Source organism: Cavia porcellus, unplaced genomic scaffold, assembly GCF_034190915.1.
Source record: "Cavia porcellus strain 051 isolate PalLab524CR breed Dunkin Hartley unplaced genomic scaffold, mCavPor4.1 scaffold_33, whole genome shotgun sequence".
NCBI lineage: Eukaryota > Metazoa > Chordata > Mammalia > Rodentia > Caviidae > Cavia > Cavia porcellus.
In genome coordinates, this window is record NW_026947516.1 from 35,147,587 (window position 1) to 35,162,633 (window position 15,047).

The 15,047-nt window shown below is 34.6% G+C and overlaps 1 protein-coding gene across 17 annotated transcripts in view; it reads right to left on the reverse strand.

Moving 5' to 3' along the window:
• Positions 1-15,047, reverse strand: part of Dmd (dystrophin) — a 2,110,831-nt gene that overhangs the window by 504,077 nt on the left and 1,591,707 nt on the right. For all 17 annotated transcript variants that reach the window (XM_063242792.1, XM_063242803.1, XM_063242804.1 and 14 more), the window contains one exon: positions 3,818-3,972. In XM_063242792.1, the coding sequence (XP_063098862.1) occupies positions 3,818-3,972 (155 nt within the window). The remainder of the gene's footprint in view (positions 1-3,817; positions 3,973-15,047) is intronic.

Genomic DNA, 15,047 nt, shown 5'->3' on the forward strand with positions numbered 1-15,047 from the left:
AGATAATGATGATTTTACTTCTATTCCAGTTGGGCAAGATATTAGACAAAAGCTCAAGATTCAAAAGATCTTACAGAGTTTTCTTTACGGATCTAGAAAATGGTTGATAAGAGTGTAAAATAAGAGAAGCTGTAGACAAAGCAGAACATGTGCAATGTATATATGTAGCAGACATAGAATGTTGATTTTTAATACCTAAAGTTATCATTAGCCTGTAAAGCATCCAACTCTTTTTATGATCTCTCACTGACCAGAGAAACCATCAAGCCTGAGTAAGTCATTGTTATTATAATCTTATTCTAACAGTAAAAGATTTGAAAGGTTATTTCTTTAGGAAACTTAATGCAATCCATCTATAGCACACCAGTTTGTCTTTAAATGTCTTTTGTGGCAGATATTCTCTATTAACTGGCAAAATTGACCAGCAAATATTAGGTGCAGTATACTAAGATAAACACTATAATTAGTGTAAGTATCCTTTCTTAAATTAATCAATTTATTTTTATTAGTAAATGTTTGCAGTACATAATGATTAAAATTATCACTACATGTAAATAATATATCTTAATTCTTTTCTCTCTCTTTTTTTTGTCTTTTGTTCCCTATCCTTCCCCTCATTCCCTATTATTTCCAACTGTTGATCCCCTTGCTATCTGCAAAAGCTCTATTTTCATCATTTTTTCTATCCTCTTTCTCTCCTCTCCCTCCTTCTCCCTTATCTCTTCTTCCTCATTCCTTCTTAGTTGTCAATTGGATTAGTTTGAGGGATGCCTGAGAGGTTAGTAAGGTACACTGCTGGGTGTGTCTGGGTGGGTCATGTTGGCCATACCCGGTTCCTGGCTCCTTCTCTGCAGCTCCTCTTCTGCTCTCTGCTTGTTAGATTCTATAAGCTAAGCAGGTTCTTCTGCCATGCCTTCTTCCATGAAATATTTACCTTGGAGCCAGCTAACCACGGACCGAAATCCTGAAACTGTGGACCAAAATAAACTTTTTGTCCTTTAAATTGGATATGTCAGGTACTTAGCCTCAGCAACAGAAAAGTGACTCGTACAACAGGGGGCCAAAGGAGCATGAAGTTTTAAAATTGGTAGAGATAGCTTCTTGGAGGAATTGGAATTTAAACTGAGATCTGGATGAGTAATAGAATTTAGGCAAGCAAAAAAGACAGAATAATATATACCATGTCACCAAGAGGTAGAGAATATAGAATGTAATTAAGATGAAACAAAAAATTCACTTGCTCAATTGTGTTGAGGAAAAGAGGGAGAGTAGGAAATTAGGCTAGAGTTGTAAAGAGAAGGCCAAATCACACAAGACCTTGAAGCTACTCAAAAGAATACTGAAATCCTTTTTAAAACAATGGGTAAGGTACTGATGACATCAAAGATGGGAGGGGTAAGCTACACAATCATATTACATTTAGAAAATTCATTTTGAATTCTATTAGGGAAGTGAGTAGAAGCAGGAAGACTAGAAGAAGAAAGGCCAATAAAGTAAATGCTGTACTTGTTCACACAGACACTAGAGTAGAGGAATAGGAATGGGGTAAAGGAACTAGATTTGAGAGTTATTTAGGCAGTAAATAGATTTACTATAGCTTAGCTATGGGAGTTGTAGAAGAAAGAATTAAGTGAGACTTTCAGCTTCCCAAGGAGATCAACTAGAAAGCTGTTGTAGTATTCACCAATTAGGGACCACAGAAAGAGAAGTTGGTTGCATTTGGAGAAAAAGATTGGAAGAGGGCAAATATGAGTTCAATTTTGCATGTACTCGATGTGAAGTTCTTGTGAGAAATTAAACTGGAAATAGAGCAGTAAGTCATACAGGTGTAATATCCAAAAGAATATAACTCAGCTAGAAATACAAATACATGATGATTCACAGAATGAAAATACACAAGTAGATGAATTTTCACAAAGAGTATATAGAAAGTGACAAGGGAACAAGAAGAACCTTCCAGACATGAATGAAAAGGTACTGGGTTAATGCAGATTCTATATGGATCAGCTAAAATTATAAGCTGGTTTCTAAAATCCTAGTTCATTTTACCCATTATGGATATAACTATATAGCTTTGTTGTTTGATGGTTTTTAGAGAAGCAGCCAGAAAACGTAAGATGGAAGTCCTTCTCCTGAAGAAGCCAAAGACTTTAACAATGTGATAAAATAATTAGAGAGTTGTGCAAGTCATCAAAGAGCATGAGATGTGGGAGAGGTGTCTGCAAGAGAAGACCAGTATCAATAGACCAATCCCTTGAAGCTCTACTTCTGTACCATGCTTAGTTCACATTCCTTAAATTCACTAAATTAGTCTTTTAATTTGCTTTCCTAAAAAGGCTTCTGTTTGCAAAGCATGTATTTCCCACCGAGATGTAATGATGAACTCTCCAATACCAATTGATCACAGGTGGCTAATTCATCGTGAGTCTAATCATCTGCTCCCATTCAACTGAACAGATACTAGATCTGTATGTGGAGAAGAGTGGCCAAATCTTGCCACTGAGAAAAAGAGGTGACTGAAATTTTCCCCTAAAAATCTATCTCCTATTGAGATTTCCCTTTTTCCAGTAGGGTCCCTTTGAGTCGGCCCCGGATATAACTGTCCAATTTCAGGTTGATTGGTCTTATCCATGGCCATCTGGACACACAGTATCTGGCACTCAGGACTAGAGCTGTGCTGTAGGGTCACCAATTTAAGGCACATTCACAGGAGTTTTCACTATTCAGTCACTAGCTCTGATTCAAGATTTACCTGGTTGCTTAATTTCCATATATTAATAGTACATTATGCCTATGGTATCCTGCTTTTAGTTTAAAAATGTTTTTTTTACCTCAGTGGTACCATTCTCCTCTTAATAAAGATCACCTAACTGACTTTCTCAGTAATTCATATCATATGGAACTCATCTTCAACAGTGTCTTTTTTATCATGAACATGGACTATTTTTGCTCCAGTTTTTTGGACAGAACTCAAAATAAAGACCTAACAACCCTTAACTTATCACAGCATGCAGAATGTAATTCTATATCATGCAAAGGGAGTCAACATTCAGCAAATATATACCAGTTTACTATTATATTGCCTGGTTTAGGTTCTGGATATGTGTCAAAGAAGAAAGACACAGTCTCTGCCCTCATGGAGTTTAGACTAATCTGCAAGACAATCAGGAAACAGTTACATGACTCATGTATTTATAGTTGGAATAAATATAAGGGTTAAAAGAATTGATAAGACTAAGATAAGATATAGTTTAAGGAGCTGGTATCTAAGACTCTTCAGGTCCATAGGTATAGAATGGAAAATGAAGCTATGAGTCATGTTATACACATAAATTTCCCCATTGGATACTGTAGGCATAATGTACTATTAATATATGGGTGAGTGTAATATGTAGAGATGTAATAGCAGAAACATGGGTAGCTGTATCTCTAGTACAAAGGAATTTGTCAGATGAAGGCTGAGGCAGCATGTGCCATGAAAGGATAGAAAGATATTTCTTTGAATAGAGGTCTCAGAGCACACTGATAAATGGTTCTTCTAGCTGGAAATCAGCATTTTGTTTTTATTTAATCTCTGGTCTGTCACTACCTCTGGGACTGAGGGTAAATCATTTCATTTCACTCGACCTCAGGTTCCCCCTCATTATAATAGGATCCTGAGAAAAGCCCGCAAGTTGTGCTGAAATTCATCATTTCGAATCCTCTGAATCCCCATCACAGCAGGATTGGGAAAGCAAATTGTCCTGCATTGTCCACCTGGTTTTACTACTCCTTGATTATAAGCCAACAACAGTTTTAGAAACAATGAAATTCCTACCTTTTATGGATGTTTCCCCAGGAGGCATTGATGTTCTCTGTCATCATGTGTACCTTTCTGGTGTCATCTGTAGAATAATCCCGGAGAAGTTTCAGTGCCAAGTCATTTGCCACATCTACATTGATCTGCCACTGGCGGAGGTCTTTGGCCAATTGCTACAGATGTGGATGAGAGAGAAAATATATGTCAGTTTTTCTCTGAAAACTCTAGCTGGAGTTTCTTCAAATGCTTCATTAATAGCTTCTGAATCCTTAGGTCAAAACATGTCTACAAGGTAGCTTTTAACCTACTGTGTAATTTAGTCAACCATGACAGTATAATCTAACTCATTTTCCATGACAAAACTTTTTAAATGCAGCATCCAGAACAGTAAGCAATTTCAAGCATTTTAATTTAGTAGTAATTAATTGGAAATAAAGTAAGCTTAATTGTTCTTATCATAGGAGAGACAATGGCATTAAAACAAGCTCCTACATAGTTGTTGAGTATGTGACATACAACAAAATTTGAAAAGGAAGAAAAAAATCATGCATTTCTCCTTTTATTAACTTGTTGAATTGTTTATGTAATTAGTGCCATCTACTGGCATTCAACTAACCCTGCATATAGAAAATATTGAACAACAAAAGGACAATGTTAGCTATGAAATTTTCTGTAGAATAATATAATACTTTAAAAATATCCTAAGTCAAAATACAAAAATCTTGTGAAACCAAAGCACCTATGGTTTGGTCTTTGTCTTTGACAGTTAAGTTTTCATCACTTTATCATATTTCAAAGAAAGAAGCCAGCCAATGATAGCTGTATCTAGAATGATGTTGTTCTGAAATTTCTATTACACTTCTCTAATCAGGAGCTTTCTAAATAGTTAGATAATAACTAATTAGAGTTTCACTATCAAATTCAGTATAGTGGGCTAAACCACTGATACATGGTCAGAGAAATAAGAACAGGAAGTTTAAAGACGAGAAAAGAAAAATATAAATTTTTTAAAATCGATACCAGGGATCGAACTCATGACCGCCTGCTTGCAAGGCAGGTGCTTGTGCCGCTGAGCTAAATCCCTAGCCCCCGAAAAAATAATTTTACAAAAAAGAAAAAAAGTTAACTTTTAAGCAAAAACATTAAATCATGAAGGTACAATTGGCACCAATTAAATTAACAAATAAATCCCAATGTCAGAAAGAGTGATAAACTCAGTACATAAGTACACTGTTGCTGGGAATGTCTATCAAACACAATTTTTACAATAGATATGAGTGCTTATCTCCATTGACTTAATAATCTTACTAGTGCTTTTTCCTAATAATATATTCAAAAGAAGATAAATGTACTTTAGGAATAAAGATTTGCATTAACCAAAAGAGTAAAACACAAAAGCCTCAAATAATTTCAATATTTAATGAAGGGATGTAAAGCACCATAGTACATTAATTCAATAGCCTACTGTGTGGTAAATGTGGACAATTATTGCAAAAGAACACAATTTTCTTCTATGCAAAATATAAAACAGTTTTGCGAGTCAGAAGCATAATTTCTTGTTGCTTGGACAAAATATCCAGTGCCCTGAAGTTAAAGGAGAGGTTTCAGGCCATAGTTGGCTGGTTCCAAGGCAGGACTGCATGGCAGCCATGAAGCAGCCAGGGAGAGGAGTGACACCCAGTCACCCACTTCTTCCCAGAAGACTTTACCTCCTAACATCACACCCAGCTGTAACCTATCAGTGGATTAGTCCAGTGATGAGTATCCCACACTCATGATCTGGTGACTTCCCCAAAGCCCCATCTAACAGACTTGGAAGGAGGCACCGAGATATAGTCCACAACAAAAGAGAAGAGAAGAATTTGAAAATAACTGATTTTTCTGAAAAGAGGAATGACATATGTCTCCATACATTTTGTTTTGTGTCAGTATATTTATATGATACAAATCAAACACTGGTACTTTTAACATGATTGCTTGTGTTGGAACTCCAATTTCTTGAAAATACATAATCTGGTATTTCTTAGTCAACAAGAATATTCTATGCTAGAATCAAACTAATAATATGCACTGCATATAGCAAGTAAACCCAGATTACTAGTTAGGAAGAAGCCAAAGTTAGCATCACTAACTTTTGCTATGAAAGCAGAAGAGAATTTCTAATGATACAGCATAGTTGCTGGTACTACAAAGCCATTAAAATTCATCCTTGTAGAAATCTTGTGTGTGTGACTCTGCTACACTGCTCTTTTTAGCAAGTACCATACATAGTTTCTAGCCTTCAGATTCTCATCTTCTGTGGTAAAAACAACTCCTAAATTCTGCTTTTGTTAGAAATTTCCTAGGGTACAAAAACTATCCCTTCTTTCCTTCCTCTCTTTACTTAAGCCAAACCTGTAATGAAAAGAGCAATGTAAGCTACAATTCAGCCATGTGGTTCTTAGTTTGGAAGATGGTATTTGTGTTTTAAAAAGTGAGCTTGTCTATCATCTATTAATTTTTTAATTCATAGCATAAGCATTACTAAAATGAGAATACCTAGTTATGATTTCTGAATTCAATTCCTTTTTAAAGAGGATTCAACTTTTAAACAAATACTTGTGATGAAGCAACATCAGAGGATAAATATATAGGCTTATAAACACAAAATATAAAACTTTTAATGAATGTATAATTAAAATCACTTACTTTAACTTAGCAATTTAAATGATCTTGGAAGCTACTCTTCACTCATGATTGCTTATAAAATGGGTAGCTATAAGGGGAGACATATTTTGAAAGGCTTTGTAGTTGTATGTATATTTTCAAACCCATCAAATTATGTGCATGAAACATGTATTTTTTGTTTACCAATTATACCTCAAGAAAGCTGCTGTCAACAACAAAGTAACATGCAGGATGTTGCAGTGAGTCTAAAATAACCTATAAAATACCAAAAAGTATAACCTGCAAAGTATGCTATGATTTTCCAAAATCGCTGAAAAAAATATCAAGTTAAGTGAGAGACTTTATAGTAAAAGGTAGTAAAAGGGCGATGCTTAATTTGAAGCCAGATTTTTTTGATATACCCTCATGCCATCTAATTTTCTGTAAAATTATATTCATAGTAAAAGTTAATTTTTTACCTAAAAAATGAATTGAACATGAATGGATACTTCCCAAGTTTTGTGAGGATATAAGATTAAAAAGAAAAATTTTTACTGACTATGACTAACACTGACAACACTATGGCCATTATCTAAACATGAAATTCACAATTACTGCTTTCTTTTTTCCCCTTCTTAACCATGGTCATAGAAAAGACTGGTTTCACTTCTCCAAAGGTAATATGTTAAAAACTTTGGGTTTTACCAAAGTGTCATTCACACTAGGAACCATGACCTTGACCAGATTTGCCTACCACTGTGAAATGTACTCCTGGGATAACTCCAGACCTCAGCAGTATAAATTCAAAAATACAATAGCCTTCACACACCCTTTTTTCCTGTTGAATTCCATTTACAGTGGTGTATCCCACAGGGAATTGTTTGTGTGGTGATCATGGTGTGTGAAGAAATTTAAAACACTGTGACCACTAGCCTATAAAGAAGATGACTTTGTAGGTTCGTGTGTGTGTGTGTGTGTTTTCTATGAAGAATACAAAGTGCTAAATTCCCAGAAGATTGTATCTCCAGTCAAGAAAGAAATGATTCATATTCATACCTAATTTGATGTTATTGTAATATGTACTTGGTACTTACATATGGTATTTTAGACAGAAAATTGGTTTTGAACTATGAGACCACCCAAGGTGAATTCAAGAATTTTTTTTTTTTTACTTTAATGTTCATCTCATTTCAGTTTTTATTTGCAGGAATTCTTTCTAGCTATATTGACATTGCAAAAGAGAGAAGAAAGGAAGGAGAGAGAGTAGTTAAAAGTCTTAGCAATAAAATGAACATGGTGGTTCTAAATCTTGGCTTAATCAGTTTGTAGTCATATGACAAATGGGAAAGTTAATTATCTATGCCTCAGTTTCCTAATTCGTTAAATGGGGATAATGAACACTGACTTAGAAAATTCAGGGAAAATGCAAATGTGCTTGCCCACTCTAAGAATTAAATATAATTATCATTGCTATCATCATTACTATTGTTACTATTACTACTACTTTTAATTAATCACAGCTATATTCTCCACCACACAATCCTCTATTCAAACTGAGTGGCTTATTGTTTTATAGACATTGCAGCAGATTTTAAAAGTTTCCCTTTAACTTAGAAGATAAAAGTGCATGCATGGATCTATAATTAAAATTTTAAGGTTGAGTATTATGTAAATTTTCTTATTAAAGGTGTTTTGAGATATTCACCTACAAGTAAAATAAACATTTGTTCTGGGTGAACTAGATTTAAAAATTTTTAATGACTGTCTCAGAGGAACTTCATGAAAATCAGTGAGCAGGAACAAAAAGACAAGTTCCCAGAAGGCCTTGTTTGTCCATTGTCCTATAGTCTGAACCTTAAGGAAGTTGTTAACCTTGGGAGTCCAGGTTTGTCATCTGCAAAATAGGATGGTTTTTCTCTGCTTATGCCTCAGGCACATCATGACATTCAAAACCAAAATCCAATTGCTTGGAATATTATAAAACAGGATCCTAACATATTGAAAGATAAAGAGTTCTACAGATTGGATTTCTTTCACTTTGCCATGGATGTAGGTGTTGCGTTTAGTCACTAAGGGATTTATGGAAAGATTTAGTGCAGTGGGCTTAAAAGTAAGAGCTTAGAAACTCTTTACTCTCTGCTACTATATTCCATATTGCCAATGGACTAACCCCTGTAGAAGTCAGAATTACCTAGGATTTCCTGCTAGAGAGCTTCTTGTTGGGTGAAGCCAATGAGAGCCACTGGCAGAAGGCTTCCTAAGAGCAGAAGAACAGAACTACACAATTTCTTCCTTTCTCATTCCATGTGAGTAGTGTCTCCTTTTTGTCTCCATCTCTCACTGGACAATCCCTCCCCGGAGTAATTTCACCACCTGCTCTGCAGTCCCCACAGTGTTTCAATGAGCACCAAATGGCTATAGTTTCTGGACATGGGCATAGCTTGGTTCCCCTTTTCTTAGAAGTGGTAACATCTCCCTAAAGTTGTTAAATTTCAAGCTGCCTCCTGTTGAATTTTTCAGCTCTTCCCTTACCCACTGAAATAGTTCTTTATATTAAATTTCCTCCGCTTGAAATATCTAGTTTGGTTTCTAGACTGAACTTTGATGATATTAACTGAGGAATCTCACAGCAAATGAACTCTCTGTAATTCTGCATGGGTAATTTTAACATATCAATTATAAATTATACAAAACATCAGACTTCATATCTCACATGCTTGTCTCCAGTCTCAGAGGAAGAGTCAACTCTTCTGCTATTGGAAGGTGGTTTCACCATCTGGACACCCATCTATTCTGGGATCCTCCTCCATGTACTTCTCTCTTTCTGGTGTTTCAGCTTCTTGCCTCCCTACAAGGTCCTTCTCTACAGCCTTCAAATATGATTCTCTTTCTCATCTTTAAAAAACAAAAACCTGGACTTCATCACTTTCACTCCTTTCATAGCCACATGCTTCACAAGGCAAGTTTTCAATTATTGCCTCAATTTGGTTATGTGTGTGCCACTCTAGAGTTCTTCACAATAAGGTTTCTGCCATCACCGTTCCAGAACTATTTGATAGGAGTCACTGTAGGAAACTGAACTATGGCCCTCAATTCTTCTTTCTGTACCCATACCCTTAGGTTCTAGAGTTCAGTCTAGAAACCTTAAATTGAAGTTTTTCCTACAAAAGGCTGAGTTTATTTTCTTGCCCTTAAAGCTGCACTTGACAATATGATTTGCTTTGCTTAATCCAAACGAGAAGCTAACAGAATGACACAAGCAGAGGCTTGAAATGTGTTTGTGCAGTGGGACTAGTAAATCCTTTTTGCACTTCCTCCTTGTAAGACAAATATGCCTTGGAGGAGGATGAGTAAAGTCCAACAGTTATGCAGATCAATCTGAAGCATGAAGAGCCACTCCCCACTGCCAAATTGTAAACCCATGGGAAGGCAGTATATGCCTATTGTTGTATGCCAAGAACATTTTGAGGCTCTGTACTGTAGCATTTTTGTACCAATCAATAACTGATTCAGTTAGCAATGGCCAATGCCTAGGAAAAGGTTCTCTTTTACCTGATATGCAGCAACTGATGCTGGTGACCACTCATTTTTAAAAGTCCCTTTCTTTCATGGCTCTCTTTGTGTGTCCTCTGTTTACTTGCATGGTTGATATTTTTCCTTTTTTGGCTTTTTTCCTAAATATTCCTGTTCCCTAAGACTCTCTCCTTGCTTCAGATTTCTACTACTACTGATTGTAAACTACAACTTTTTTAAAAAAGGTCAATTTTGATTTTCCCTTATATTCAAATCTTCAACATTGCCACTATTTTAATTTAGGTCCCCATGATCTCTTGCTCAGATTCTGCAATAATCTTTTTATTGAGTCCCTCCCTCTTGTTTCAAAACTGGCCTTTCCATCTGCATAAAACTGCTTAAATGGTCTTTTTGTGATGCAAATAGACCCTGGTAGCTCCTCTGCAATATAAGCTATCAATGGGTTTCTAATAAATTCAAGACAAAATCCAAACCTCTACTTGGATTGGGACCTCAAATATGTGACATTTACCTATGCCTCCACTTTTATCTTTTGTTCTTTCTTTTTCAAATGCAGTTTCTCAAATGCCATCTGTCTTGGTTACTTATCTCTCATTGCTGAGACAAAGTAATACCCACTGTTAAAGGGGGGATAATTTATTGAGCTTACAGTTTGTAGAAGTTTCAGCTCATAATCAGCTGGCTCCAAGGCAGGGTGGCTCATGGCAGAGGTGCAACATTTCACGATGGTGAAACATAGCAAAAGCAACAAAAAGGGGGCTAGATAAGATTGTTTTGGTCCCTTATATTTTATGCAAACTACTAACCTTAAAGCAGATGTAGCACTCACACCCTTAATTCTATCCAGAATTAGGCCAAATCAATTAGTGGTCTGAATTAATAATCACGTACTCTTTTTTTTTTTAATCACATACTGTACATTCAGCCACCTCTAAAAAAGTCTTATGACCTCATGAGGCCTTGTGGGGACATCTAGACACAAACCATAACACTCTCCCTTAGCAGTCCACATGACAATACAAAAGTAAAATATTCAAGATGGCCTAGTGTGTGAAAGAATGACCACAAAAACACAGGTTTCTGGACTCTCAGTTCACTCCAACTGGAGAAGATATGTTTCTGTTTATAGGAATTTAAGGAAAATAATGTGATCTATTCTAAGGATCTTTGAAGAATATAAAATAATCTTTTGGATGATTGCAGCATGATTGGAAACTTATGCTGTATAACAAAGTAAGACATTTCCAAACAAAGGCAGCAGAAAAACACACATTTAGTTTACTGAAAAAAATCACCAAACAATTTAGCCCTAAGTATGAATTAATGTTCTACAAATTCTTATTGAGAAAAGAAACACAATTTCTTTCTTTTCTGTGTAAATTAAAATGACCTATAAAACTCTATGGACTTATAATAGAAATGTTAAAATATCTGTAAGGAAGCTATTTCAAAAGTAAAGCCTCTGACCATTAACTCTAAGACTCATTTATTAAACCTTTGACATTACCAAACAACTGTTTCAGAAAGTAACACTCTATACAGGGGATACTATTTAAGAAAATGGCTCTCATTTTCCAGCTTACTGGAAATGATTAATCTTTTCAATAGCTCTGAGGACTACATACCAGAGTTGTTATTTTTTTTTTCCTTTCAACAATGACTACAAGCTGAGAGCAGGCTAGTAAATGTGTTATCGGCCAACCCATTAGAGTTCCATTATTTTCTGTCTTACATGGCTTCATGTAATGAATTTTTATAATTAAACTAATGGCATACAATTTATTTTTTCCCCTCTTTACTTTCAGGCCCCATTTCTCTTCCAGCTTCTTTGGAATAAGTTTTATACAAAAAGAAGGGAGGAGAGTCCTCCAAGTGCTTCATTACCTTAATTTCATTATGACATTTTGGAAAGTATTCTCTTTATCTGGGCTCTCTCTTTAATTTGCTGACTTTATTAAAAGGCTTAAACAATGTTGTAATTAACAAATCATCCAGCTACTCCAGGCACTGAAGAGAAGACTGGTTGAGAGGTATGGAAATGGTTGGGTAGAAATGACTCCAGAGAGAATGCTAGAGGATAAATCTCCAGAAATGGCATTTTTCTCAGTGACTTTTCAAGTCTCCTGAGTTGCTGAGGGTATATTGCATTATTGTTCACAAATATGTAGCAACTATTTCATGCCAGAAGATTATACATGTACAATTTAGCAAGAAAGAACCTATAGTCTTAATGATGTTCTGATTTTTTTAAGGCGGCATTGTTGATATATAACACACACTACCAAATTCACCCATTTAGTGTATATACTTTAGTGTTTTCTGGTATTTTCATACAATTATTTAAGCTAACTTTGAAACACTTTCTTCACTCCAGAAAAACAATGTTCATAACATTAAATTACTGTCCACCAACCATTCTCCGTTAGGCTTTACTGAACATTTCACATAAGTGGACTCATACTGTATGTCATCTTTTATGACTAGTGTGTCACTTCTTTACAAAGTTTACCCATGTTATAGCATACAGCATCAGTATTTCATTCTTGTCTATTAATGAATAATATTAGATTATTCTATGTACCATGTTTTATTTATTAGCTGGTAGACATCTAAGTTGATTCTACTTTTGACTATTGTCAATAACGTTGTTGTAGACATTTGTGTAAAGGTTTTATGTGTATGTGTTCTCAATTTTCTCGAGTATATAATTATAGTACAATGTAGAATGGTAATGCTATTTGGTAACTCCATATTTGCTATGACTAGGAATTAATACTTTTACAAAGTATCATCACTATTCTCAAGTTCCACTAATAATGTATGAGGATTCCAAATAGTCTACACTCTTGTCAACACTTGTTATTGTCAATTTTTACTTTAGTCATCTTAATGTGTATGAAGTGGTCTCTTTTAGTAGTTTTCACTAGTATTTTCTTAATGTGTGATGATGTTAAACACCTTTTCATGCATTTACAGTCATTTGCACTATTCAAATTTCTATTCAAACTGCTTTTTCATTTGTAAATGTGTTACTTAACATTTTATGGTTCTTATTAGTCTTAATACAAGTTCCTGATCAGAAAACGATTGCAAACCTTTTCTCATATTCTATGAATTGTAGTTCTACTTTTTGATACTGTTTACAGTACAAAATTTTAATTGTGATAAAGTCTAATTTATGAATCTTTTCATCACTTTTGTTTTTGGCCTCATATCTGAGAAAACATTGGCTAAACATTATTCTTCAATGTTTTCATCTAAGAGTTTTAAAGTTTTAGATATTACATTTAGTTGTGTATGCCTTTATGAAATATTTTATTATAGTATTATTTTACAAAAGTAAAAAAGAATATAATATTTTATTTTTCATAAGTGCAAGTGTCATAATGTGATGTTTTGATTATATATATATGGAAAAACATAGCCACTGCCTCACAAAAATATCACCTTTTTGTAGTGAGAATATTTAAAATGTTTATAAACAAGACTGATACATATAACAGATTATTAATATTTTATTAATAACAGATACCATGTTGTATAATCACTCTTCAAAACCTATTCTGACTGAAACTTTGTACCACCACTGTTGCCCCCAGTGCCCTGAACCTCTGATAATCCCTATTCTACTCTCTACTTTTGTAAATTTAACTTTAGCTTTCACATCTACATTCATGTTGATCATATAGTACTTGTTTTGTATATCTGGATTACTTCACTTTACATAATGTTCTCCAGGTTCATTCATGTTGGCATGAAAGATAGTCCTTTCTTCATTTTAAAGGCTGTATAATATTTTAATATATATATATATATATATATATCACACAATATCCATTCATCTACTGAAGGACACTTTTATTGTGAATAGTACTAGGATAAGCATAAGTGCAGATATCCTTTAAATATACTGATTTTGATTCTTTTGGATGAATACCTAGCAGTAGGATTGCTGCATCATAAGGTGGTTCTTTTTTTTTTTTTTTATAACAGCTCCAATGACAAGTATGTAGTAACACTATAGTCTATAGGCATCTCATTTCCCAGATCTTCACCTAAGGTTTTTCTCTAGATCCACGCTTATATCAACTAGCATTACAACCCAAGGAAGCTGAATGTTAAATAACTGGTACTATTTGGTTTGGACAAATAACCTTAATGGAAGATGCTACCTAGAGAATTAGCTATAATTTAGGTCAAATGACATGGCTTTGCCTATAGAGTTTTCTTTTACGAAGCTGCAAGACAGGTTAAGGAGTAACAATGCCCTGAAAATACAATGGATCTTTTTGAGGAACTCCAATCCTGTCTAATCTCTGTAGAGGCTACAAGGACTAGTTTTTATAGCTACCATGGTTACAAGGCTGTAGAGATTTTCAAGACTATTGTAGAGATGGGAGAAAATGATGGGAAAAGACCAATCTAAAGATCCTAAGCCTTCCTATTCTTACTGAAGTTCAGCAGTTCAGAGATTGCTCCCAGCCTTTGGATAATTTCCAGAATTCAGAAAGGCAATTTTAACAATTTTTGCCACGCTTTTCATTGCTTTTGTGGAGAAGTGGATTTTTAAAACTGCCACATTATAGTTGTAAGGATGGAGTAAGTGAAAATGTGAAGAGAAACTAGGCAAAATACGGTACAATCAGAGCATAAAGCAATAAAACACATGGTGGCTACATTAAATATTTATATAATATAGCAGTACCTGGGGTAGGCAGCTCATTACTACCTGTGCTCTATCAGTGATGTAGAACACTCTGTTTGTATGCTTTGAGAAGTTTAATACCTTCATACATATTTTAAGAGGAAAGCTACTATTAGGTTATTGATTCTTTCTTCTTAATCATATGGAAACTTTTAGGGGAGAGTAGAATTGTACAAAATTCATGGAGAAAAAGTGGGTCCCAGCAAAAAGACTTTTGGTAATGTTTTTCATTACTGTACAAAAATTAAAACCTCAAACTGCTGGTGCAGGTCAAGTTGCTAATATTATTTTGTATAATTCTAAATATATATAAAAGAAGAATTCAATTTCCAATATTATATACATCTTTAAGCCAAAGGGTAC